Source organism: Convolutriloba macropyga, chromosome 4 (assembly GCF_964194025.1).
Source record: "Convolutriloba macropyga chromosome 4, txConMacr16.3, whole genome shotgun sequence".
Classification (NCBI taxonomy): Eukaryota; Metazoa; Xenacoelomorpha; order Acoela; family Convolutidae; genus Convolutriloba; species Convolutriloba macropyga.
The window spans coordinates 23,539,943-23,566,041 of NC_134471.1; the positions used below are offsets into that span (position 1 = coordinate 23,539,943).

The 26,099-nt window shown below is 35.2% G+C and overlaps 1 protein-coding gene across 1 annotated transcript; it reads left to right on the plus strand.

Moving 5' to 3' along the window:
* The first annotated feature begins 11,761 nt into the window (after nucleotides 1-11,761).
* On the plus strand, nucleotides 11,762-25,818 carry LOC142338328 (BTB/POZ domain-containing protein KCTD8-like). The gene is made up of 5 exons (XM_075388023.1): nucleotides 11,762-11,840; nucleotides 12,510-13,449; nucleotides 14,096-14,355; nucleotides 20,075-20,355; nucleotides 25,285-25,818. Exons 2-5 carry the CDS (start codon nucleotides 13,211-13,213, stop codon nucleotides 25,513-25,515), a joined length of 1,011 nt encoding a protein of 336 aa, XP_075244138.1. The 5' UTR covers nucleotides 11,762-11,840; nucleotides 12,510-13,210; the 3' UTR covers nucleotides 25,516-25,818.
* The last annotated feature ends 281 nt before the right edge of the window (nucleotides 25,819-26,099 follow it).

A 26,099-nucleotide genomic window follows, 5' to 3' on the forward strand; every position in this document is an offset into this window, starting at 1 on the left:
TTGTTTGTTCTTAACATTGCTTTATTAATTTAATTTCTTAGTTTGTTTCATTTTTACAACTAAAGCAAAATAATAGTTCCAAGCTATCTGTTAACAGCATAGTTTTTTGTTTCCTCGGACTCAATAAATAACCATCAAGAGACAAGATAATGTTTGAGTAAATAACCCATAAAAAAGATACCTCTCTATTTCAAAATGAAGTTGAGGTACGTGTTTTATATATTCAGGCAACAATCCTAAACTAAAAGGGAATAATTGCCAAGAACTTTCCATCCGCGCGAATGATCAAACATGTTTGGGTAAAATCAGCCAAAAAGTGAGTCAGGGTGTATAGGTTTGTTACTACTTCAGATATATGCTCTCCATTGAAAATAGACTCGGGTATCGTATTCAAAATAATTTGGTTTGGCTCAGACAGCTCAATACATTCCTAGTCTAAACCTAGAAATCTGAAAAGAACGTCCTCGACAGATTTCAGGTATGAAAAGACCGCCATCGAGAAATTTTTGGTGAGAAAAAAATTTGTCCGATTTTTAGTTGGTGTCCTCAATTTTGCTGGAACTAAAACAACGGTCCTTTTGTCTAAGCATCAAAAAACGTGTCCTTGAATTCGATTGTACAATAAATTGTGTCTTGGTATTTGGATGGATTGATTTCAGTTGTTCCGCAAATTGAATGGACAAGGGGCATTGTCGTCGACTCTAGATTCTGCCCGTGCCGCAATTACCCGGAGTGAGGTGGCGGAAATATGAACCAGATGATCCAGACACAAAACAGACTTGACTCGACTGTCCCAAAAGTAATTCAAGTATGAATCAAAATTGCGCAAAAATGTGCGAAAATTATGCAAACTAGTGCGAGCAAACTAGTGCGAACTAATGCAAATGTTTGACAGTTACTAGACGAACCAGACAGCGCAAAATTGTTAAACAGTTAATCAACAGGCCTAACAGTATAATTGAAGGTTTGGCAAACTCCTGCAGAACTTCCTCTGCTCTTATTTTTTCTACGTTTTTGACCAATGGCTATAGCTAATGTGCTCTGTGATATTTGCCAAAAAGACACACTTTCTACAATTGTTCCTGTTCTGACACATCTGTCGCCCGAATGGAAGTTTGCTTTTTGTGTTGTTAACTGAAGTCAAAGTCAAACCGTTTCCTAGCTGATTCTATGTGAGCTAATAAAGTTAACTAGACAAAATTTCATTTTTATTTCGGTTCTTTTAAACTTGTTCAAAATTCTGAACTGTTTCAAGGTCGGTTTCCGGACTGACAGTCGGCTTTGGTGATTCTCGTTGGATGACCATGCTATTCATATTGAAACTGAATGCTAAGCATTTTTTGCTTACTAGGTGGTCAAATCCGTAAATTTCGGCTGTTTAGGGGTTAATTCCGCCAAAGTGTTCCATAGTTTTATCGTTTTCTATTTCTTAACACACAAAGTACAGTTATCGAATGAATTTTTTAAAAAAATTGTGAAAGTGCGTTCGAGTGAATTCAGAAAAAAAAACTAACTTTTATGTCTTCGATTCTGGAATGTGGATCTTGTCGATTCATTTACCCACGACCTACCTTCCTTACAAAGACTGAGAATTAACAATTGGTAAATTATTATCTGCCTGCTTCCACGTCTTGTCTCCTCACCTGATACACAAATTGGCTCTAAAGCAATATCTGTCTTGCTTTCGCCCGTTCTTCTTTCACAATCTGTAGTTGGACATGGATAAATAATGGATCAAGCGTATATTGGCTCCAAAGACATATAAACATCTTAAGGAGTACAGCCGTTTACGATCGCTAGGTAAAGATTCTCTCTTTGACAAATAACGAGAGCTTCATAATCATCTTCCACTTTTCCTAAGGTACTGACGGTTCGTGAGATGAACGTTCTCGAAACGGCTCGAGGTGCCGTTGCAGTCGCTGATGACTCCACACTATTTTCCTGCGCCATGTCTGTTACCTTTTCCCGAGTCGAGGTTTGGCGCTAAATTTTTCCAATATATGCCGTGAAAAAAAATGTCACCGCGTATTTCTTACATTAATTTGACACAAAACTGGATGCGGTGAAATTTCGTAAAAAAAAGGCAGTGAATTTCGCGGTAAATTTTTGTAAGCTATGCGGTGAAATAGTTTTTATGCTGCATTCATCGCAATCACCGCTATTCTTACAAAAAATTTACCATGTTCACCGCATTTCTTTGAAAAATTTACCAAACCCTTGACCCGGGTTTTTTAATTTCAGAACATTTTTGTTCAGCTTGTTGTAAACAGATACCAGTGCTATCAACCTAATCCATTTTTTCGTTGCTAATTTTCTTTAATAGTTATAGCTCATTTTGCCTCCTAAATGGAGTTTGTTTATGTCTGTGGCAATTTCTTTCACATACTTTTAATAACTGCCAATTTCTCCTAAGTTAAATCTGTTCATACATTGAGGTAGGCAACTTAGTTGTTCATGTTTTGTTCATATCTTGTGTCTGATCATCTGTTTAGTTAATCATTCAATTTGGAACCCCCAATAGAAGAATTTGAGTTCAATTCATCAAAGTTGTGTTATCTAATCTCCAAGCGAATAAAATGAACAAATAATTTAGTCTCATCAAACCGCGATTAACAATACGCTTAGAGTTATTAGAAAAATTTATTCGCCTGCGAATCAGAAAATTGACAATTGAACCCATTCTCTCGAAACCTGAATCGCTTCGCGATTCAGCATAATCAACTAAACCACTTGCTTCGCGCCACGAATCACATAATTTATGCACAACATGGCGCAGTCAGCATTGGCGAGTCCCGGAAACAACAAGGCTAGTACCGGAAAAACAATTGACAATCGCCCTTTTTTGGGAAAAGGCATTAAACAAGCCACCATTACATTGCGAAAAGAGACGCATACAAGATAAACTCGCATTCATAGCTGAAAAACGCATAACTATAGCTTCCTACTCACAACGAAACCGGATGGAGTAGCCCTACCACCTAAATCCTATTGCGAAAAACCAATCATTGACCCAAAAAAAGCAACCAAAAAGGAAAAAAACATGAACACGCATTTAAAACTGTCATGAGAAAATAAATGCCATAAAGCAGCAGATGCAGGAATACTATACTGCGACTGACAAAGGGATACATGTTATAGAAAGGGACTTTCCCGTTTTCTTTTCCACATTAGCACAGATTGTAGACAGACTTTAATCCATAAGAAGCTAAACGGAGAGATGAACGAGATAACGACGTTCAAATTGTGGACAATAATGGAAGCCGCATTTCGCATTTGTGAGGCCCCGCAACATCACCTTCCATAGCTTTCGAGACAACAGAAAAAAGGGAAACTGTAGAGCAATTCTACTGCATGCTTAAGGAATTTAGCAGCAGAATGATGGACTAGAAAGGTAACACTGGTACGTGTGTCTCATACACCCCTTCAAAAACGAAAATAGTGATGACAAAAATTTAGATAAAATATGTGATGTTTAGCTACAAATAAGTGTATGCTTGTAAATGTAATCTTTTTCAGAAACTCTTGGCAATCAGAGACTAGCTGTGATGGAATTCATTTTGGTCTCCAAGACAATGAGAGTTTGTGCAATGAAGTTTGGGGAGAAATATGTTCGTACCGCCGGGGCTATTTGCGATGTGATTACGCCTAGTTTGAGGTGCGTGTCTTGAAGAAGGTTTGGTTCCGCGATTGTTTGTATCCCTTCATTAAAAGTAGCGGGCCAGACGGCTGCCTCAAATGCCGATTGGCTCAACTGTTTCTTGTCCAGCAAAAAAAGCTGTAGAAAGCACTAGAAGAAATGGAATACCAGTAAACCACAACAACTAACGCCAATCGGCCAATGTACCAAGTTGGCTTTTGGGCCAGTCTTAGGGTTAACTACACTTATCGAAATGAGGTAGTCATTTTAGTTGTTCATGTTTTGTTCATGTCTAGTGTCTGATCAAAATTCCGTTGTTTAGTTAATCAATCAATCTGGAACCTCCAATAGAAGAACTTGAATTCAATTCTTCAAAGTTATGTTATCTAATTGCCAAGCAAATATAATGAAAAAATTACTTAGTCTAATCGCACCGCGATTAACAAAACGCGTAGAGTTATTTGTAATTTTTATTCGCCTTCGAATCAGAAAAGTGACAATTGAACCCTTCTCTCGAAGCTTGAAGTGCTTCGCAGTTCAGCATAATCAACTAAACCACTTGATTACCGCCACGAATCAAAATAATTTTTTTTGTACAACAAGCGATACAACATGGCGCATTCAGCAGAGTTCCCGAATAAAAGTGAATACAATGAACAAACAATTTAGTCTAATAGCAATACACTTAGAGTTATTTGTAAATATTTTTTGGCCTACAAATCCGAAAAGTGATAATTGAACCAGTTCTCTCGAAGCCTGAATCTCTTCGCGATTCAATATAATCAACTAAACCACCTGATTCGCGCCTCGAATCAACATAATTTCTTCTTGTACAATAAAAGTGTACAACGTGGCGCAGTCAGCAGAATCCCTTTCTTTTCAACATTGGCACAGATTGTAGACATACTTTAATCCATAAGAAGCTAAACGGAGAGATGAACGAGATAACGACGGTCGAAATGTGGACAATAATGGAAGCCGCATTTGTGAGGCCCCGCAACATCACCTTCCATAGCTTTCGAGACAACAGAAAAAAGGGAAACTGTAGAGCAATTCTACTGCATGCTTAAGGAATTTAGCAGCAGAATGATGGACTAGAAAGGTAACACTGGTACGTGTGTCTCATACATCCCTTCTTAAACGAAAATAGTGATGACATAAAGTTAGATAAAATATGTGCTGTTTAGCTACTAATAAGTGTATGCTTGTAAATGTAATCTTTTTCAGAAACTCTTAGCAATCAGAGACCAGCTGTGATGGAGTTCATTTTGGTCTCCAAGACAATGAGAGTTTTTGCAATGAAGTTTGGGGAGAAATATGTTCGTACCGCCAGGGCTATTTGCGATGTGATTACGCCTAGTTTGAGGTGCGTGTCTTGAAGAGGGTTTGGATCCGCGATTGTTTGTATTCCTTCATTAAAGGTAGCGGGCCAGACGGCTGCCTCAAATGCCGATTGGCTCAACTGTTTTTTGTCCAGCAAAAAACGCTGTAGAAAGCACTAGAAGAAATGGAATACCAGTAAACCACAACAACTAACGCCAATCGGCCAATGTACCAAGTTGGTTTTTGGGCCAGTCTTAGGGTTAACTACACTTATCGAATTGAGGTAGTCATTTTAGTTGTTCATGTTTTGTTCATGTCTAGTGTCTGATCAAAATTCCGTTGTTTAGTTAATCAATCAATCTGGAACCTCCAATAGAAGAACTTGAATTCAATTCTTCAAAGTTATGTTATCTAATTGCCAAGCAAATATAATGAAAAAATTACTTAGTCTAATCGCACCGCGATTAACAAAACGCGTAGAGTTATTTGTAATTTTTATTCGCCTTCGAATCAGAAAAGTGACAATTGAACCCTTCTCTCGAAGCTTGAAGTGCTTCGCAGTTCAGCATAATCAACTAAACCACTTGATTACCGCCACGAATCAAAATAATTTTTTTTGTACAACAAGCGATACAACATGGCGCATTCAGCAGAGTTCCCGAATAAAAGTGAATACAATAAAAGTGAATAAACAAACAATTTAGTCTAATAGCAATACACTTAGAGTTATTTGTAAATATTTTTTGGCCTACAAATCAGAAAAGTGATAATTGAACCAGTTCTCTCGAAGCCTGAATCTCTTCGCGATTCAATATAATCAACTAAACCACCTGATTCGCGCCTCGAATCAACATAATTTCTTCTTGTACAATAAAAGTGTACAACGTGGCGCAGTCAGCAGAATCCCTTTCTTTTCAACATTGGCACAGATTGTAGACATACTTTAATCCATAAGAAGCTAAACGGAGAGATGAACGAGATAACGACGGTCGAAATGTGGACAATAATGAAAGCCGCATTTGTGAGGCCCCGCAACATCACCTTCCATAGCTTTCGAGACAACAGAAAAAAGGGAAACTGTAGAGCAATTCTACTGCATGCTTAAGGAATTTAGCAGCAGAATGATGGACTAGAAAGGTAACACTGGTACGTGTGTCTCATACATCCCTTCTTAAACGAAAATAGTGATGACATAAAGTTAGATAAAATATGTGCTGTTTAGCTACAAATAAGTGTGTGCTTGTAAATGTAATCTTTTCCAGAAACTCTTAGCAATCAGAGACCAGCTGTAATCAACTAAACCACCTGATTCGCGCCTGGAATCAACATAATTTCTTCTTGTACAATAAACGTGTACAACGTGGCGCAGTCAGCAGAATCCCCGAAAACCAATTGAAATTCACCCTTCTTTGGGAAAAGGCATAAAACAAGCCTCCATTACATTGGTAAAAGTGGCGCATAAAAGATAAACTTACAATCATAGCTAAAGAAGCATAACTCTAGCATCCCACTCGCAACGAAACCGGATAAAATAGCACTACCACATAAATCCCATTGCAAAAAACCAATCAATGACCCAAAAGATGCCAAAAAAACGAAAAAATTGTGAACACGCAGATCAAACTATCATGAGAAATTAAATGTCATAAAGCAGCAGATGCGGGAATACTATGCTGCGACCGACAAAGGGATACTTGTAATAGAAAGGGATTTTCCCGTTTTCTTTTCAACTTTGGCACAGATTGTTTGTATCCCTACATTAAATGTAGCGGGCCAGACGGCTGGCTCAAAAGCCGATTTGCTCAACTGTTTCTTGTCCAGCAGTAAAAACTATGCCACAGAAGCAATGGAGCACTAGTACACCACAACAACTAACGCCAATCTGCCAGTGTACCACGTTGGCTACTGGGCCAGTTTTAGGTTGAATTACATCTTTCGAAGGGATACAAACACTCGCGGAGCTCAAACCTCTCAAGACACCCACCTCGAACTAGGCATAATCACACGGCAAAGAGTCCCAGCGGTACAGACATATGCCTTCCTAATCATCACTGCACGAATGTTCGTTTCTTTTGTGGCCGAAATGATTTCCGACCAAGATTGTCTCCAAAAGCTTGAAACTCTGAAAAAAGCACATTTTTTTCAGGCCGGTTTTATTTTAGTACCTAACCAGGACGTATTTAATATTTTATTCTGTCAAGATCATCCCTATAAAACGAAAATTTAGCAAAGCTTTATTTTCGTTTGTATGGATAGATGTGTGGTACAAAGGTACCAGTGTTTCCATACTAATCCATCATTTCGTTGCTAATTTTCTTTTATAGTCATCGTTCATTTTGCCCTCTTACAATCCATTTTTCATGTCTGTGGCGTTTTCATTCATATTTTGTTCATACCCTGCTACTTCTCGAAAATTACTTCTGATCTTACTTTGTTGAACACAAATTTTATTCGTGTCTGGTGTTTGATCATAATTCTGTTGTTAAGTTTATGGTTCAATACGGAAGTTCCCCATTAGGCATTTGAATTTAATTGTTCCAAGATGTATTTTCTTTCTGCCAGGCGAATACGGTGAACAAGTAAACTAGTCTAATCGTAACGCGATTGATAATGTACTCAGAAATAATTAAAAGCCCGTCCACCCTAAATTAGCACAGTCATAATTCATCCAGTACTTTCAAATTCGTTAAACCTGATTCGCTCCGCGATTCTAATCAAGTAAACCACTTGATTTTTGCCGCGAATGAACACAATTCCCTGTGGTACAATAAGCGTGTGCGGCAGAGCTCTCTAAAAAAATGGTTGAAGAATGATTATTGCTCGCCTGTTAATGTATTTAAGTTGCCAAATATTGACGGCGTTCCAGTTCTGTTTTTCCACACACAGAGACTGTCTATGGAATCATAAAAAAAATATGTATGTAATTCGTTTCTTCGTAAATATCTCTGCCTTCAAACTATTGTCTGAAACTCAACCTAAAGACCATTACTGACATTTTTTAAGATTCTTAGGTCAAACAAATCAACAATTTTTGCCATTTTGAGACAAACATACCAAAAATTTTTACATTTCAAACCGAATATACCAAACATAATTGAATTCAATACTTCAATAGGGGGACGAGAAGCCCTTCATTAGCTAACAACTCTGAAAAAAGTTTTACAGTTCCTTCTTTAATTAAAATGCATCATCTCATTTTTTCACTTAAATTGGAACCACTAATTAACTGTACTTTCTATTGTAGATTCCCAAGTTTTATGATTGAATATCTAATCAGGCGGTTTAATAAATTTTAAAACGTTTCTTTAAACAATTTTTTTCAGCTTCAGTAGTTTAATTTCTAAGACCATGAAAAATCAGATGAGACTCTTTTCTGCTATTTGGAGACAACAAAAAAGTTTTCCAAGTTGAATTTGGCATTTAGCTATGTCCCTTACTGAGTAATCTTTTAAATCTCATATCAAAGTTCATTTTGAAGTATAATTTTTTTCGTTTTTTTCTTATAGCAGACATAAGTAGTTTAAATAGTTTCTAAATTTTAGAATGCTCTATCTCGTTCCAAAATAATAAGCTCTTCTTTGTGAAAAACTGGAATGGTGTAACTCAATTTCCAGGTTTTCGAGAAAAACAGAAAAACAGGATTGTGAAGAAAACGGATGCAATGGTGTGTGGAGATATCAGATAAAATTGATTAATGCATACAAGAGTCGTAATATAGTGTAGTTAAAAGTGTTGATAGCGTTTTAGCTTCATTGTTTTCTTGTTGAGCTCTTCGATAAAAATGGTTGAAAAATAATTATTGCTTGCTTTTAAATGTATAGAATTAACCTTTGTCTAACATTAACAAGGAATTAGTTGAGTTTTTCACACCCGCAGACCTCATATAAACTCAAGATATATTAAGTGTGTATTTCTTTTGTTTACAAATATCTATGCGTTCAAACTGGACAAATCGAAACTTCTTTTCGTTTCTACCTGAACACATAAACACGTAATGACCATTGCTTTTATTTTTCGCCAATTGAAATTCTTTCACAATATGAAACAAGCGTACCTACAACTTCCTGCTTTTCAAAGCCAGTATACCGATATAGGTCAATTTTGTGCGGTCTAGTGCAATAAGAGGATGACAATTGCTATTCATTAGCCAATAGGTTAAAAAACTTGTATCCCGGGTCGAGGTGTCACCGCTAAAAATTGCTAAAAAATGTAAGATTTGAGGTGAATTTGAGTAAAAGTGTAAGATTTGCGTTGAATGCGATGAATGCGGTAAAAAATAACTTTTAAGAGGTAAAATTTTTTTTTCACCGATTAAGCGGTGAATAATTTCACCGCTACCAGCAGGATGCGGTGAAAACAAATTTCAACGCTACCAGCAGAATGCGCTGAAAAAAATTTCACCGCCACCAGCAGATTACGGTGAAAAAAAATTTTCACCGCTAAAATTGCAAATCTTACAAATATTCACCGCGCTAATTTCAAGGCTTATCTTTTTTTCACAGTAAATATCATTGAAGTTAGTGACAGATGGCGCAGTGGATTACGAAGTTGGTCACACGCAGGAGGTAGACGTTCGAACCCTTGTACGACAGATTCTTTTTAGTAAGAATTCCGGTGAATGCGGTTTAAAAAAATTCACCGCTAAGAACCGCAAAATTCACCGCATTCAACGCTAGAAGATGTGCGCGCTTTTCGGTGAAAATTTTTTTTACCGCTATTCACCGCTAATCTTACATTATTTTTTTAGCCAAACCTCGACCCGGGACGGTTTCAGCTCCGATTTAAAAGCATCATCTCATTTTTCACATAAAATTGCACTCGTGAAAAACTAAATTTTCTACTGAGGGCTCCCAAGATTCATATATTAAACAGATGGTTTTTTAAAACAACTTAATTAAGCTGCAGTAAGTGTTTTTCTGACACCATAAAGAATCTGATAAAGTTCTTTGCTACTATTATGAAATAACAACATGAAGTTCCAAATTATATTTGGTGTTCACTAGTGGGCACTTTTTCAGAACTAATATTTATGTCCTAAATTGTTTTTTGTAGAAACACTGTGTTCCTTGAAAAGATTTTATCCTGTGAATTTTTTTTGTCAGACAATTATATGCTCGAAAACGGCACAATGTCATGTCTTTATCGCAGTCAGAGCGACGTCTTCTCAATTTTCACGAAAAAAAATATTTCTGTTGTCAAAATTTCATGGCTTTATCAAAAAGCAACAGCGAGAGCCTTACAACTGTTACCATACTGTGATGTGAAATTATACCCCGGGTTGAAGTTTCTTTGATTTCATAAAAGGATTATATACGATTTCATCCTGATCATACTCGATTTCTTAGTACGAACCTAGTATGAAACCAAAGAAATCATATATGATCCTTGTATGATTACCAAGAAATCATATATGATCCTAGTACGAATACCAAGAAGCATACATTTATTTTTCGAAAAAGTTTTACCATTCATGTTTTTTTGTTTTTATTCGGTAGGGCATCACCTATATGATACCCCGGCATCACAATGTGATCCGCCATAAGATCCTAACGCACAGTATCATTTGCAAAGTTAGGCACTAAATAAAAGTGCAAGTCCAAATATATATCAAAATTTTTGACATACTCTGAAGCCAGTTTATACTTATAAATGTTCATTTTAAGAAAATAATCAAGAAAATAATTTGCATATAACCCCAAATTCGGTTTCTGAATATGTTTACACCACAAAGTTATTCTTTCAGCGCACCCAAAGAATCAAATGTGGATCGCAAATGTGATATAATAATTTAGTAAGTCCTCTGACTGACTACATTATACGAGAATTTGTGGCACCAGTCAATGTTTTATGTGTCGTATATTACCTTGTATGATTTCCAAGAAATTTTTTCATCTTCAATAGAAAATCAAAATTATACTGTTTTTAGTCTGTGAAATTTTTTGTATGATTCCTGTATGATTTCTAGGAAACCATATATGGTCCTTGTATGACTACCAAGAATTCATACAAATCATATATGACCTAGTATGATTACTAAGAACCATATATGACCTAGTACGAAATCAAAGAAAGTTGTATGATCGTTGACCTGGGACATGAACCATTAAAAACCTGATGAGCCAGGTCCCTGATAAATTAATCCGAATGTTGAAACTCATATTGAAGCAAAATTAGTTCGTTTTTTGCTTATAACAAACATAAGTAGTTTATATCTATTCTAAATTTCGAAAAATTGGCGTCTTCGTATCCTCCCTTTTACTTGTCCCAAAGTACTAGTCCCATCTGTGTGAAATGCTTGAATGGGGGTAACTCAGTTTCCAGGGATAAACAGAAAAGCAGAATTGAGAAGGGAGCGGATAGAATGGCGTGTAAGGAAACAATTCGGAACATTTCATTTTTCATATTTGACTTTGCGCGGCTCTGCGAAAAAAGAATAGATAAAAACCAATAAAGTATCCATCAACAACAAAAGGCAGCTTCCCCCTATTTTTTCTCCTAAGCGTCTTCAAGTTGCTCCAATCTTAAATCATTATACCCACTCTTTGGGTTGTAGATTCGATGGTTTATGACTCTCCGATAACGAAACTACTCTTGTACATTGATGGGCTCCTTTGATCAGATTGATTAAAAGCCCACGATGCCTACCCAGCTTCTAAATTAAGCCCGGCTTTGATGAAATTAACGAATTGATGCAAATATATGACACCCAAGTGATGGCAAAATCATCTCACGCTTGTTACACAAATCTCTTCACGTGGCTGCTATACCTCCCATTTTCGTGTTACAATACCCACAATCCGCTTGCAAATAAAGGGAGGCTAATTTTTCCCCAATTTTCTCCTACAAATTTTACTACCATAGATGGAAGCAAAGCTTGCGGGTGCACACACAAATATTGTATAAAAAGGGGGGAAACAGGCGATATTTTTCGTATAATTTCCTGGTTTGCTAAGGAAATAAAAAACAGAGTTCAATATTTTGCTCAAATATGAATAATGCAACGTTAATACTCGCAAGATACACCTCATTTCTTGGCGTCTCCTTCTTTATATTTTTCTCGCTTTCTTTTTTCTTACTTTTTGACTAGCCATTGTTGACACAGTCACATAGTCGAATGTAATTGTAGCCTACTTTTGTAATAATTTGATTATTTTAATAAAAAATAAACTAAAAGTTGAAGAGATTCCACATTTTTGCCTTTCTTCGTTCCGTTTGTATTTTTCCCAAAAATACATCAACCCAAATCGTTCAATTAGTTTATTACAAAAACAATTCTTCCTTCATTTTGAAACTTCTGTGAGACCATTATAAGGGTATTATTTTTGTTAAAAATTAGTTTTTGTCAATTAACTTTTGCTTTTCTGGAGCCGAAGGCAATAATCAAGCAAGCTTAATGTTGATTTTTTCTTCAAAACATTAAAAAAAATTGTGAGTTTTAGTTCAATTCTCTGCAAACTGGGTCTTTTCAGAAAAAATTTGAGTAGGCTAATTTGGTAAACACTCGGCTAACTAAATCCCAGCTAATCAGAAGTCAATTTGTACCCGTGAGCTATTACCCACCCCTTTTCTTTTCTGGAGCATTAAGTGCTTTTTACTTGAAATAAAGATCCATTTTACCAACTTAACATGACGTGAACCAATTCATCTACCTTATCTCCTGTCAAGATTAATTCCATTTCAAATTCATAACAACGTTAGTTACATTTTTCTACGCAAATCTATCCTATATTACACGTTAATCGCCGACAAATACATTTACTGTTTCTGCAAAGCGAATTTGAAATTATAATTGACAAAAGCAGCTTTTCTGTCTGATTTTTACCCACTTTTCTCGTTTCTACCTGTTTATCATTTTTGTTCCGTTTTTTATATCTACTTGTTTATTGTCACGCAGCGTTTTCAAACGCACATAGCCATTCTATTGTTGTTTTGTTCAGTGGCGTTTTTCATTTCGTAAATTGCCTCCGATTTTGTTTGATATTTTTTCTTTGTTCACTCGTGGTTATCACTGCCTCATTAGCGGCTGAAAATTTCTTCAGAAGTCGTTTTTACTTCCTGTAAAACACAAGATTATAAGGAAAAGTGTTCTTAATTATTTTTGAACTGAAACAGAAAAGAAAAACAAAAAGGCGGAACAAATATTTCTTAACCTAAACGCTATCTGCTTGATTTAGCCTACATCGAATTTTATTTTTCTCTCAAAAGTTATTCTAGGAAGCAGTTTCTAGGAATTAAAATTCGAGGAACAAAATGCAGCAGAAAGAAAATTTACCACCTGACTTTTCCAGCGCCTCAATCGAGAAAATTGTGGAGTTAAACGTTGGAGGAAAAGTGTTCATGACCAAACTAAGCACCCTGACTTCGTTTGAAAAATCAGTTTTGGGACAGTTGTTTATGGGGAAAGAGGGAGATTTGAAGGAAAACAAACGTGACCTAATACAAGATTCGAAGGGAAGGTTTTTCATTGACGCAGATCCCTATTTGTTCAGGTGAGCCAAAGATACTTAAGTTCTCAGGAAACCACATATTTTCTAATGCAAGGTTAACTGTATGTATATAGTCTATCATGTATCATAATTAGTGAATTGTAGCAAAAAGTAAATAGATTCTGATGAGAAATTTATTTGAAGGTAAATTAAGCAAACTTCAATTATGTCCAATCGTGGTTAACTTCAGAATCCAAGCTGTTAATCCTCGATTAGATTCCCAATGAAAACAACTCCATTGATGCTCTCTTATTTTCGAACTTCAATGAAACCAGAATTTCAATCAAATTTCTCATTTCTCATTTGGTTGATGAGCAACTTTACATTTAAATTTTAGAGACTTTTCCCCGAATAACTTCAACCCAATATTTCTACTCAAGAAATAGAATAATACACTTCAATTGAAACAACAAAAGTATGCTTTTCGAATTGAAAAAAAAAAATCTATAATTCCTGTTTTGTGCTTTGCTTTTTGACCATATCCTCCATTGAAAAACATATTGTTGAAATATTGCTTATTTTGTAACTGATCTTATCTAAACAGCGAGTTTATATAGGAGAAATTCTAAGCAGTTTATAACCAACTGCCATTCAGTCTCAAATCTTCAATTTAGTCTGCAACTGTTTCTCAAAATCTTCCCTACTCCAGATACATTTTGGACTTCATGAGATCCAAGAAGGTGATCTTACCCGAGAACTTCAAAGAGACAGAGCGGCTGATCCAGGAAGCCTATTGGTTCAACTTGCCAGAGTTCGTGTCTGAGTTGAATGGTGGCACTGCCCACTCAGATAATACTCGGTCACTTCAGATTGATGATGACGCTGGAACTCCTATGAGACACTCATTGAAGAATCACAGAGCTGAAAAGGATCAGATTGAAAAGCAATTGGCTCAAATTGAAGGCAGAGGTTGGTTTCAAGTTCATAACCAAATGTAAATTCTACAAATATAAGCTTGGCCATCCCGCAGCCATTAGTTATTTTGTAAGAGGTGAAATATCTTTGTAACATTTACTCTGGTCCCTACAAGCTACACTTTCTGGAATGTGAAATGAAGTTTACTGTAATATCTTACCCGGGTCGAGGTTTTTTGGTGAAATTTCGTAAGAAATGCGGTGAATGCGGTGAAATTTTGCAAGAAATGCGGTGAATGCGGTGAAATTTTGCAAGAAATGCGGTGAATGCGGTGAGAAAAAATAATTCACCGCTTTTCACCGCATTTCTTACAAAAATTCACCACATAGACTATTATGACAAAGTAATGTAAGAAATGCGGTGATTGCGGTGAATGCGGTAAAAAAAAATAATTCAGCACATTTCACCGCATTTCTTACAAAAATTTAACGCGAAATTCACCGCATTTCTAACAAAAATTCACCGCATATAAATTACAAAAGCTACTCAATCTGATTTAATTTCACAAGAAATTGCAAAAATGTAAGTGACAGCTGGGGCAGCGGACTGAGCATTGGCATGCAGGAGGGCATAGGTTCGAACCGGTGTGGGGAAGCTTGTTTTTTGTAAGAATACCGCCAAACCTCGACCCGGGTATTAGATTTTTGAATTTACAATCCCCTTAGTAACAGTTCGTAATTTTTTCGTAAACCTATAAGGGTCCGTAGGAGTTCTTAAGGTCTGCAACATTAACTTCATTTCTTCGAAATATGAAATAAAGAAACGATGAACAATTTGAGGAAATTAATGACTGCATAGTTTTTAATAATAAGCCAGGAATGTGTTCAATGATCCAAATTGCATCAGAAATTACAGCTGTGACGTGAAACGTGAAGATTAGAAAATTAATTATTAGAAAACCAAAACACTAGTTGTTTTTCCGTTAAGTTTTTTATAAACTTTTCATAGCAAATTTATATTGAACTTTTAATTATTAAAACTGCAACATCTCACGCATGACAAATTTTAGATTTGAAAAGCTGCAATCCGAAGATGTTGCAATCTGTTTTTGCCCTGAATACTTTGTTCGCCGCTTTTGGCAAGATTATTCCGCACCAGAAAACTCTTGCTTTCAGTAAAAACTTCAAACGGTTATCCTGCAAAATGTACCAAGATTTTGGCAGGAGATACGTCGTCTTGCAATATTTTTTCCCGAAAGCGTTCAAAATAACAATTCGCCGTAGTTGTAACTTGCAAGATTACCATTCACCTTGCAATCGTTGGAACATGCCTAAACATAACAATCCTGAGTGAATTGTTTCTCATTATTTTTTTCTTTATCGCAAAATTGACAACCAACACAACACCAATATTAAAATCCATGCGCAAAATTGGAAAAATGAATTCAAACCAAATAGCATATGTGAATTCAAGTAGTGTAGTTGGAAATCGAAATCATGCAAACCATGATAATAACAAATACTAATATTAAGAAAAAAAGCACTGTAATTTTGCGGGCATATATTGAAAACTGCAATTGTGGAGATCCAAGAAAGTTAAACGAGCATTGTGCAATTTATGAAAAATTCTTTATTCGTGTTTGCAGTTCTCAACGTTTGTAGTTCTCAACGACCACAAACGTTTTTCCTTAGCTGGCTGAGCATAACTTGTTCTTTAAAAAGACACAATTATCCAAGGCAGTTTTGTTCCATCCTATATCTCAGAAAAGGAGGCTCGTTAATGTGCGTTCACACATGATGTTCCGACCCGAGCTCATCTACGACTTAATTGTCGAAATGAAGAGATAACAAAAATAGATGTTTTAATTTGAAAACTCGTTATAAAACCTAACTACTAATTGAATTTCATAATGCCATGCCTCATTACAACACTCACGAGATATACCATCAAAAAGACTACGAGAGAAAAACAAACAACAAAATAGGCAAAAACAAAAAATTCAAGGCAAAGCTCAATATCTAAAATTAAAAGGACCTAGTAACAATGTCAATCTGCAATCAGATAAAACCTTAACTACACAAAGTTACTTTTTCCTAACTATACAGCAGATAGAAATTTTCTTTAATGAGACTAGGTAACAAGTCGACTAATAGGAAACAAATGGGGCAAAATTCAAAAATCATTCAACGTTTTTTAATCCAATTAATTTCAAAAGTCTAAAAGACCATCAGCTTGTCACAAAGTAATTCCCAGTAAATTTAGTAAAAAGTCATTATAAAAAAATGGGACCTTTTTTTGGGTTAGACCAAGCCATGGGAAAAAACTAAAGGTGCAGAAGAACTCAAAAAATTACAAACAATTTGCAAAAACACAAAGAAGCCATTAAAATCATTAGCTATTGTCTGAATAATATGTTTTTTTTCAGGGCCGCATTTGAAAATCTATGGGATCTGTTATTACACGAATGTGCTAAAAGAAGAGGAAAAGAAACAAATATACCACTCACAAAACTTTTATGAAGAGGTATATTGTTCAATGAACAAAACATCAGTTACGGCAAAATATTAGTAGACAAAATGATACCTGTAAAACAAGGAATTGGATGGGAAATCTCAATGATGACAATAAGTTACAAGTTGGCGAAACGAACAAAAACTGAAAAAATTTAAAAGTTTTTGAAAATTTTATAATATCATAAACTTTATGACTGTTCGCTATAAAGTGACCTGGTAACTTCTTGCTTTCACACCTCATCTGAAGTTTATGAGAACGGTCAGCGTTTTACGGCTACACAAAGATTAAAAAGCACAGTAAAAAACAGCAGACTCAAAAAAAATTTGAGCAAGAAAAGTATCGAGCGAAAAAGCATTTCAAATGAAATTGGCAGTGGAAACTTTTCTAATTTCAATTATCTCTTGAATCGCAACAAGATTCTTCTTTTATAACAATATGACTTCAATAGATCATCAAATAAGAACAAATACATTAAAACCACAAATTTTTTGAGAAAAACCGTAGTATTAACGCCATTAAACTCGATAGATTTCAAAGGAAGCCAATAGACACGCTCAATTAGTTCTCAATGAATTGACGACAATGTATTTCATTCATAAGTCATAAATAAGACATTACAACAAATCACTGACCATAAAAACAACAACAAATACAGGCAAAAACCAATTATTCAGTAGAAAAATGCGAGAGAAGGTGTCGGGGCCGATTAAACCATAAGTTTTTCTCTGAAAAAATTATTTTCCATCTATTTAGCGTCTTTTTTAAATCAATGGGAGCTGTCATTATTAAGATTATGTGATAAGATTTCGAAAGGAACCAAAATTACGAAAAAATATCCAAAAAAAAAAAAGAAAACTCGTGCATCGAAGTCTTAAAACCAATACTTAGAAGATAAAACCTCTAGCTAAACAAAATTCAAAAGCGGTAGAAAAAAAGAGTCCTGACATTACTGAGACCGACTTGCAGTTCACGAAGCAAAGTTTACGATTGCATACTGTTCAACGAATTTTTTGAAAAACTGTTTTTAAAAACTTGACAGCCATTAAAATCAATAGCATTCAATGGATGTTAAAATATACGTTCAGTCAAGCCTCAATGAGAGAACAAGAATGTTTTTCCAATATAGATAATCTATAAGAAATCTCATAAGTCTTCTGACTTTGAAAACATCTATAAAAATAGTCACAAATCAAAAAATCAGAAGAAAAGTGCGAGAAGAAAGTGTCGAAGCCATTTAAACCATATGTTATTCTCTGCAAACTTTATCTATGATCAATTGCAAGTTTTTTCTAAGCTAGTGAGAGCTATCCATGTTAAGATAATGTGATGAGATTTCAAAACGTACCAATAATACGAATATATCCAAAAATTTTGAATTTTTTTGAAGTCTTGTGGCATTTAGTTCAAATGACCAATAGCGAGAAGACGAAACTGCTAACCAGATTTATTTTGGTTGCAGTAGGAAGTAAAGGGGTCCCTTGGTTACTCAGACTGACTTGCAGTTCACGAAAATAAATTTATCAATAGTTAATGCTGAAGAAAAATCCGAAAATTTATTTTCGAAGTCTTAACAGCCACTAGCTGTCCATATAAAGCACTAGATAGGTTCTTCACTTAATGCTCATTACGAAATCTATTGCACTTTTAGTCAATGAGACTTTGCCACAGGACTCCAAAGAAATTGTAAAACTTGAAAAAGAAAATCAAAATTTCAATTATGTTGCGAAAACTCAGAGTCGAAGCAAAAAAATATGAGTGATTCCTTGAAAACAAAATTTTTGTTCATTGGGCCTCATTCGAATGCATATGAGGTTTGTCATTAATGGAACGGCGATATGAGAAGTTACTCGCCTCTAGGTGACTCAAAAAGAAAACAACAAAAATAAGAAAAGTTTCCTAATTCTAAAAAGGAGCTCTAAATTAGAATTCGAATTTTTTTGATGGAAAACTTTTCTATGAGACCAGAACTAGTCTTTTTATCACCTTTCGTCAATTATGAACGCAAAATTGATGTTTTTTGTGGCGTGAAATGTAATTTTGAATTAGTATTTTTATAGAAAAAATCTTAATTTGAACGAAAATTCCCCTAAAATTGAACAAAGTTATGCCAAATATCACGTGTTCACACATGTCCAAAGAAACTCAAAATCAAACAAATCAGCAACCCTCTTTTGTCTCTAATGATAACAATACCACTCTATTGTTAAAAGTTTTAACTTAATTTAAATAATATTAGCAAAATTGTGCCAAGTTTTAGAGAAAAAAAACTGAAATTGTAAATGAAAATTGTCGAATATTCACAAAACTTTAAACTTCGAAAACTCCCTGTAAAAACGAAATTCAAAAGAATCTTTTTAATTCCATACTCTAGGATGTACGTGTTTTTTAATGATACCACTCACAACTCTCTACAATGAATGTATCGATCGGCCAAAATTGTCTTAACAACAAAAAACCCACTTGAGTATATAGTTCCTCCCCCCACAAGTGGGGTTGGAACAATAATTTCTGACTAAAGTGAAATATAATGAATTACTTGTAGCAACTAATGAGGCCCTAAACATCTTGCACGATAACCATCGTTTAGCAAGATCTTGCAAGATAACGATCGCCTTCAAGATGTCGAAGATAACTATTTGTAGCAGAAATCACGGAAAAAAAGACATCTGGTCTCGACTAGGGACAATGTCAATTTCTAAAAATTTTTGTTGCAAGATCCAGCTCATTGCTATGCAGTTTTATTTTCTGACTTACCTTCTTGGGGAAACTTATTACAAAATTGAGGGAAAATTTGGCTATGAGTGGGGCAACTGCTCTGTGTATTAATCGAGTACAATGAGAAAAACTTTAGCAGAAAAGGATCTAGAAAAATGGGAGAATAAGGCAATAAAGTGAACAAATTTTATTTTATTTAAAAATCCCGTAAATCAGCTCAATTTCTGTGCGCAGGGTACGGAATGAAGATATAAGCAATAATAGTGAGAAAAAAATCAAAAATACTTAAAAACGATGAAAAAAAATTACGAGCGTTTTTGATTCAATGAGCAGTATAAACGGGATAAAATGAATGAAATTGGTTTGAATTCTCCTCAACATAGCAATCCACTCATTTCCTACATATTTTTCCGCACATTTCTTGCATTAAGTTATTTTCCTTGCGCTATTTTCTTACGTTTCCTTGTGCTGAAAATGAGTTGATCCCTTGGCTGGGAAAAGAGGTGCTGAATGAAAACTCGTTCGTAATCTTATCGTTTTTAAGGCGTTGCTGACTACAATTCTGGAGCAAACGATGGTTCAAACCAAATTGACGCATCCAAAGCCGGATTCATAACTCTTGGATATCGGGGTACATTCGCTTCGGGTCGAGGTGATTTAGCCGACGTGAAATTCCGAAAGTTGAACCGGATTCTGGTGTGCGGGAGAGTGAGTCTGTGCCGTGAAGCATTTGGAGAGACTTTGAACGAGAGCCGAGATCCGGACAAGGGTACCGATGACAGATACAGTGCCCGGCTGTTTTTGAAGCACACGTCCATTGAAAGGGTACAGCTTAAATAATTTGGCAAATATATAAATTAAATCGGTGTGCCGCTTTTTCGTCCCTATTCATTTAACCCCCTATCATTTAACCCCGATTTATTCACCCCTGTATCATTCAACTCATTTAAATACAGTCTCATTTCATAAGATTTGCGAGATAACCAACTTCTTAAAAGAAGTTGGTTATCTATCTTCTCACAAGATCTTGCAAGACAACCATTTTTGCAAGAAAGATTGTCCAAGATAACCGTCCGATCTCGCCTGAGGACGTCAAAAGAACTTTACTCTATATGGTGAGAAAAATGATATTTACTTAAAGTATCTGCTTAACGCTATAGCACAAACATTTGCCAGGTTTTATCTGAGTAAAAATACAAGTTGTCCAGAATGGGAGTGGTGATCGACAATCATTTGTTTCAACGTTTATTTGATGAACGATTCGATTAATTTTGTTGTATTATGTAAAACATTAATAACTGCAATTATTGTATTTTTTTATCATATTCTCCGTTAACATTGCTGTGTTCAATGTGAAGTTTTCTTCGAATTTACTAGTCAACTTTGCTAGAAAAATGTCAACTTAGCTGATTGAGTGAAAAACAAACGCCAAGATCGGATGGGAAAAAATACACTGAGTAATCTCTACTGCTTTATTTAGACACCAATAATAACATAATGAGAGAAGATTTAATTTGCCTGAAAGGCATGACGTTAAAGGTCATGATGACAATTATCATTGACTAGTTATTCTACTTTCTATTTTTTTTCTCTCCTTGCACTTCATTCCTGCTATTTTCAGGTTACTTAACTTATGTTTTTAACCCGGGTTGCTCATCATACAAAGTTCTTAGTATTTATACAAGGTGCATACGTATATGATTCCTAGTAATCACACTAGGTCATATATGATTTGTATGATTTCTTAGTAGTCATATAATGATCATACACAATATTTTTTATGGCGCATCACATTGGGAAAGTTTATAGAGACTTTCATGAAGAACAAAAACAACAATAATTGGCGTTAGCAAATCTTAGCAAAGCAAAAAAAGACAATTGCAAATTCTTTGAAGTCATACTAGGTCATATACAATTTGTACGGTTTCGTAGTAGTCATACAAAGGTCATTCAATTTTTTTTCATCATGCTCTTTTTTGAATAAGCGAATGGAGTGTTTCACAGACAGCAGTTTAGTTCACCTAGGTCGTTAGCAAAAGTAAGAGAGAAAAAAATTTGCAAAAATTTCTTTGAAGCATACTAGTCATATATAATTTGTGTGACATCTTATTAGTCATACAAGGATCATTCATACCAAAAAATTTTTCATCATGCTATGTTTTGAATAAGGGAATACTGTGTTTCAAAAACAGCAATTTAGGTCATAAAGGTCGTTAGCAAAATGAAGCGAGGATGAATTTTGCAAGAATTTCTTTGAAGCATACTAGGTCGTATATAATTTGTATGACATCTTAGTAGTCATACAAGGATCATACCAAAACATAAGAAGGAAAAAACCAAAAAATATAGATTTATAAAATTTCTTTTAAGGTGTAAGAAAAATACGGTCGCATACAAAGCTGTTCATAAAGGTACGTCTAGTCAACAACATTATGATGGACATTTAATATCTGTTATTTTTGTTCAAATGGGAGTTTAGTTGTCTCTTTTAGGACAATTTTGGCAGCAATTTGGTTTTTTCACTGCTCAACAACTATAGAAACAGATGAGTTTGTTGTGGTTACTTGTCGTAGCAAATAACATTGGTCTAACCTTGAAGAAACTTTGAAATTTTTGGGAGCAATTGAATAACGCTCCGTTTCAGAAGGACTAGCCAACACTTTTTGAAAATTGTCTTTTCCTTTTTTGATATATGATTCTAGTTTTGAATTTCTCTTTTTTACATCTTCTAATTTTCGTCAGATTTAGACGAAACTGTCAATAAGAGACTCTTTGAGAGTAGAATTTCTACGGTGACAGCTTATCGGATATTGCATTTTACGTTACTTTTTTGTTGATTTGATAAATCTTCAAGGTGCTAGATCACAGATTTGTTTTCTTGTTAGGCCATTTCAGGCAAACTTTTTCGGAAAAATTGGTTTCATATTGGTCAAATTTTTCGTTTGATTTTTATACACACAATTTTTGATGTTATAAATAAAGACTGTTGATTAAGTTTAATACTTTTTATGCAAAGTTTGATTTCAACAAATATCAATAGTCATCAAAAAAGATGAGAATGACAGGAGGGATTTCAATATACGGTTCCATCTCTAGAAAATTTTCCGTCATGTAAAAAAGTTGAGTTGAGAAGCAACAGTTTTTGCTAGCATACAAAATTTCTGGTGAGAGTCACCCATATTATCTGCAAAAAATATAAGCCAAATACTATGTAATTTTTCATGACTATCAACACAAAAACTCTTTTTAATTTTACGAGTACTCAGATTGAACTATTCATATGTCTTCACTTTAAAAATTATTGCTATATAAACTAATGGTTTGATACTTCTCTCCGAAAATTTTTCATTTGTTTTTTTTTTTCATTTTTAATGTAATATCCAGTTTCTCATTATTCTCTCATAATACAGTTGTCCAAAAACTAGATGATAAAATCCACCTCGATCTAATTTAGAGCAATGCATTTCGACATCACAAAGTATACACAAACTAGAAATCAAGAAGCCCATGGTGCGAACATATTGAAGAGTTTTTAAGTCAGTCAAGAACACGAAATCAATAGAAAACCCAGTCCATCTTTTGTCATTATCACATCCACAAGTGCAATAACCGCTTGTTTTACAACCTATTCTAGCACTAGGCCTTCATTTGCAACCAGATGAATATCGAGTAAGTTTAAACCACCGTTTGATCGGCAACCATGCAGCCACATGCCACGGTCATGGAAACGGAATTGCATGAAACGAAGACTTAATTGAATCTTGAATCAGGTACTGTCTTGTCGCAGCTTTCTCGTCTGCAAATCTTTCACCGTTGGAGAAGAAGAATTTGATTCATGAAAGCAAAGACTGGGCCAGGTGTCATTATCAATCCATCTTGGACAGCCTCAAACCAGCTTCTTTTGACATTACGGTGACTTCACCGCGGCAGTCAACAGCAATTTTCAAAGTAGCAGTAAGGACAAGGGTGACGGTCGAACTGGCTGGTCAGCTCAAATACTTTGCTCATAACGCAAATGCGATGAACATGACTTTTTTGTACCGCTCGCTTTTGAGACTTTTCAGGGTCTGTCGTTAATCCTGGAAAATAACTCTCAAGAAATTGGCCGTTTTATCAGACAGTCGGAGTTATTTTTTGGAGGGACTATGGGAAACCTACAATAAATTTTTGCAATCAATTTCGACAGATATAATCAAGGTGTTTGCTCGTCGGTTTTGACCAGATTTTTTTTACTTGTCCATATTTGGAATAGTCCGATTAGTTTTTTTGCGATGAACCTTTGATAAGTGTGCAGCAAATGAAAACAAATAGTAAAATGAATGAAACAACAATCCCCGAAACAAGATTCAATCTTTTGATTTGAGAAAGATTTGTTTTTGAAAGCTTCAATGAGAAACTCAAGAACCGATGTTGTTAACCACGCAAATAAAAATATATTAATGTGATATCAAACCAGTAAGTCTTAGTGTGTTGTTTTTTAATCAAAAACTTTATTGGCTATTGCAGAAACGGTTAGATGACAATGTATCTGATGCCAAAATACCCAATGTGCCAAAATAGCCTATGTCATACTAACCAATTTATTCCCTTTAATCTTTTCGTTCCGTAGTGCGATTACAAATTAGCAGTCATCGGTATTACAAGCAAGCCTTAATATACTTCAGCGGCTATTTGATCCCATGTTATGTTGTGATGATTTTTTATCAAGTCCCACGGGCCGCTTAAATTATCAATATACTTATATGCAATACCAATTATCCATTTAGGCATCTTTCTGATATTTTCTACAATTGGGTAAAATGTTGGATAATTTGTTTGGTATTTTAGCACATTGCGTAATATAGCTTTGGTATTTTGTCCTGACATCGCAAGGATAAGAGAGAGTGTTGGCTGACATTTTGTAGTCGTTTTGGTGGTTTATTTTTGAAGGGGAGGGGTCCCTCGAGATAATCCGCGCACCTGGGGGTCCATATTGTGGAAGCCCCTTGTGCTCCTATTCCATAAAATATTTCCCTGGACGCAAAATGTTGTCCTCAGAGACATAAACAGGCAGAACTGACTGAACAGAAAAATGGAGAGCTGTCTGCCCAAAATTACCGCTAATTGCCTCTTTTCTTTTTTACTGACGCCGCTAGTGACGCAAATACATTTTTATCGTATTAAACAGCAAATTATATATCAAACGTGCAAAATATGCTAAAACTGAGTTCTAATCAGCTTAATATTTGATCACTGGCATACAATTGAGTAACGTAATGAGTCTGTTTTTTAATTTGCGCGTGCATATGTTTAAACCTATGTTTATTTGGGACTATTTTGTCTGGGACTGTGTTGTCTGGAAAAATATACTTTTTGAGACCGCTTTGTCCGGAACTATAAGTGCTGATCAGACAACTTGTAAAAAATTTGCAAGTTATCACTAGATGGAGGTTTTCAAATCACTGACTAGGAATTTCGACGGATAAGATCAAACGTACCTTGAGACAGTTTGAAACATGCACGTTTTAAAATTCCCGATCTCTGCAGAGTGCCTGAGTTTTCAAAGCCAGATTTCAAATTCGCCGCCTTCTCTCTTTCTACGCCGTTCTCGATTGTGCCAGATTTTCTTAGTGACATATCCAGTCACGTAACACATGTACATCTATTTTTTTATTTATAAAACGAAAACCTTCATATCTCAATTTTTTTTTATTTAAGGGGCCTTTTGTCCCTGAATTTAATTAGGAAAATATAAAATTAATTGTAATGTTTCAGGCATTTGAATCTCTTACTTCTGCTGGGTTCATGCTACTCTCTAGTGCGGGCACATCTGCAGCACCCGGTGGTCCCGAGGGGGGTTCTAGACGGGCATCTCTGGTTCCTCCTGGCTCTATCCAACAGTCGCCAAGAAATTCTAAGAAAAACGCCCAGCTGGCTCTGCCCGCAGACGAAATGAGCAGTTTGTCGTGGGATCACTACAACGAATTTTACTTTCAACGAAAGTAGCTTAAAAATGCGCAGTTTTATAATATTGATAAAACAAATTAATTGTAATGAGATCTATATCTGTTTCTATAGTAAACTTTAAATAAAATATGGAAAGCCGTGTGAATGATAGAGTATTAGATATATTTGAACATTATTTTAGAAACAAAAGTTACGGAAACGGATCACAAAATCCAATTGTACAGAAGTTTTTCCAGAATAAAACAGATTATCCCGCTACGGCTGAACGCAAAGTAGTTTATACAAAAGATTTGAAGAAAATGTTTGAGTCAAATAAGTTTAATTGAAATTTATTAACTCAAATGTTTCAATTTAGCAGGTTTGAACCAAAACACTCCTTGAAACGGGTAGTTGGAAACTATATTTCAAAACGATATTTTTGTCGAACCACTATTGGACAATTTTTGGAAATATATAGTGGCCGTGATAGTGATAAAAATCCTCAAAATACATACTTGACAGAGGAATTTTAGTTGTATACATTACAGTGCAAACCCGTAATGACTTTCAATGATTTTTCTTTTTAATTCGGTTACGTTCACTTGCGGAATTCAGGCCACATCCTTTGTCGCCTGAATTCCCCA